The 2,261-nt window shown below is 47.5% G+C and overlaps 1 protein-coding gene across 1 annotated transcript; it reads left to right on the forward strand.

The window, feature by feature from the left end:
• The first annotated feature begins 1,554 nt into the window (after positions 1-1,554).
• Positions 1,555-1,890, forward strand: LOC104856435 (28S ribosomal protein S33, mitochondrial-like). Its single transcript, XM_033766178.1, has one exon. It carries the CDS (start codon positions 1,555-1,557, stop codon positions 1,873-1,875), a length of 321 nt encoding a protein of 106 aa, XP_033622069.1. The 3' UTR covers positions 1,876-1,890.
• Positions 1,891-2,261: the final 371 nt, after the last annotated feature.

The raw sequence follows: 2,261 nt of genomic DNA on the forward strand, positions 1-2,261 counted from the left end.
TTAAGACAGGGTCTCACTATGTAGTTGAGATTGACCTGGAACTCACTATGTAGCCCAGGCTGGTCTCGAACTCACAGCAATCCTGCCTCAGCCTCCCAAGTGCTGGGATTACAGGCGTGCACCACCACACCTGGCTATGGATAGTTTCACTTTTTATTATTTCCCTTTTATTTCCTCCTCTTGTCTAATTGCACTGGCTACAATTTCAAGAACTACTTGATTATTGGATAGGAGGACATCCTTATCCCTTTCCTGAATTCAGAGGAAATGGTTTTGATTTAGATCACAGATGGCCCCCAAACTTACATGTTTGGAAGCTGGCTGAGTCATGGGGTCACTGTGCTCTCCACAGAGTCATCCATTGCAAAGTCATGGCTGGTGTGCTTGGTAGGTGAAGCCTTGGAAGAGGTAGGTCACTGGGGGTGTGGCCTAGAGGGGTGTATCCCCCTAGTGGGATTCTCCTTCCTCCTTTCTTAAAGTTTTCAAAATTTGATTTTACTTTTTTTGAGACTATCAAGCTGGCCTCGTCCTCACTATGTAACCCTGCTGGCTTCGGCCTCAGTCTCCCCAGTAGGGATCACAGACCGCCCCTGGGAAGAGCCTTATTTTTTTAACCAAACCAAGTGCAGTGTAGGCCCAGGTATTCAGGAGGCTGAGGCAGGAGAATCACATGAGCCTAGGAGTCTAAGCACCTGGGGAACATAATGAGACCTAAGGGGGAGGCTGGAGGTGCAGCCCAGTGGTAGAGTGCTTACCTAGTCCCTGAGTTCAATCCCAGGCACCACACACATACACAAAAATTACTAGCCCTGGACAATTATATTACTTAAAAATAAAAAGACCTGTTAAAAACTAAGCACAGTTGTCCACCGCTATAACTACAGCTCTCGGAAGGCTGAGGCAGATCTCAAATGCAGTTCCACCTGGGGAATAGAGTGAGAAGCGGACTACATGGCGAAGAAAAACAAGAACAAAGTGGGGTTAAGGCGGGTGTGTGAGTGGTGACAACTGACGGCCAGGAGATAAGGGCTTTGTGGGCGACACTTGGGCTTAGAGAGACAGCCATTTGAGGAGGTCGTGGCCGTCCGGAGTCGTGAGCACGGATTGCGAGTTCAGAGCTCACGTGTATGTGCGGGCCCCGGGGCGGGACTGGGAAGGCGCTGTCAGTGTCAGCGCAGCTTCCTCCACACCGCTTCCGCTTCTCCCGCTTCCTTCTTCCTTCCGCTTCTCCCGTTTATCTCTCTGGTGGCGGCCGTAGATCCCTACCTGAGCGCGAGGCAAGGAAGTGCAGAGGCTGCCGTGGGCCTCGCCCATTGGAGGAGCCGGTGTCAGCGGGTACTAAGGAGCAGGAAGCTCAGTCCACAGAAATCCACGATCTCCAGAGCTGTCCTTCCCACCCTCAGCTGATCAAGACGGAAGGTAAGTATCTCAAGAACAGACTGCTCACTTCCGGGTGAGGAAGTGTAGGACCAGATAAAATTGAAAGATTGCATAAGGATATTTTACCAGAGTCCTGAAAAGGCCTATGGAGTCTTGCTCTTTGCTGCTCCGCAAATGTCTTCACTTTCACAATACGCCTTGCGCATGAGCCGTCTGAGTGCCCAAATCTTGAGTGAGGTTGCCAGGCCGACTGACTCCAAATCCATGAAAATGGTGAAACTTTTCAGTGAGCAGCCCATGGCTAAGAGGAAGGAGACCTATGACTGGTATCCAAACCATAACACGTATTTCACACTCATGGGCACACTCTGTTTTCTTGGCCTCTACAGAGATGAGCATCAGGATTTTAAGGATGAACAAAGGCCTCTAAAGAAGCTTCGTGGAAAGGGGAAACCACGGAAAGGAGAAGGAAAAAGAGCAGCAAAAAGGAAATAGTGTTAGCCGTGAAAACAGAAAATTTCTTCCTGGGTGACTAAGAAGAATGCATTTACTGCCTTTCCACATATAAAAGGAATTGTCATGTTCCTCAGTGAGGGTCATTTGGAACACAGTCATCCCATGTGGAAATCTAATCCAGTTAAATTGTGCCTGCTTTCTTGAATACATTCTAATACTGCAAAATATTTTGGCCTTGAATTTGTAATCTGAGGTTTATCTAATTCTCTAATGGGATGAATACATAATTTATTGTTTAATGAGTTGTGTGGGGTGGGTATGGGATACTGGGGGAGTGGAGAAGAAACCTCATTAAATAAATGGCCCACAAAAAAAAAAGAAGAACAGACTCCTCAAAAACTCATGAAGAAAAAAAAAGAAAAACT

The sequence above is a fragment of the Fukomys damarensis genome, unplaced genomic scaffold (assembly GCF_012274545.1).
Source record: "Fukomys damarensis isolate Sample0158 unplaced genomic scaffold, DMR_v1.0_HiC HiC_scaffold_19, whole genome shotgun sequence".
NCBI classification, from domain to species: Eukaryota; Metazoa; Chordata; class Mammalia; order Rodentia; family Bathyergidae; genus Fukomys; species Fukomys damarensis.

Excerpts from the sequence above, each read along its gene's own strand:
- LOC104856435 (XM_033766178.1), top strand. The coding sequence starts at position 1,555 with ATGTCTTCACTTTCACAATACGCCTTGCGCATGAGCCGTCTGAGTGCC.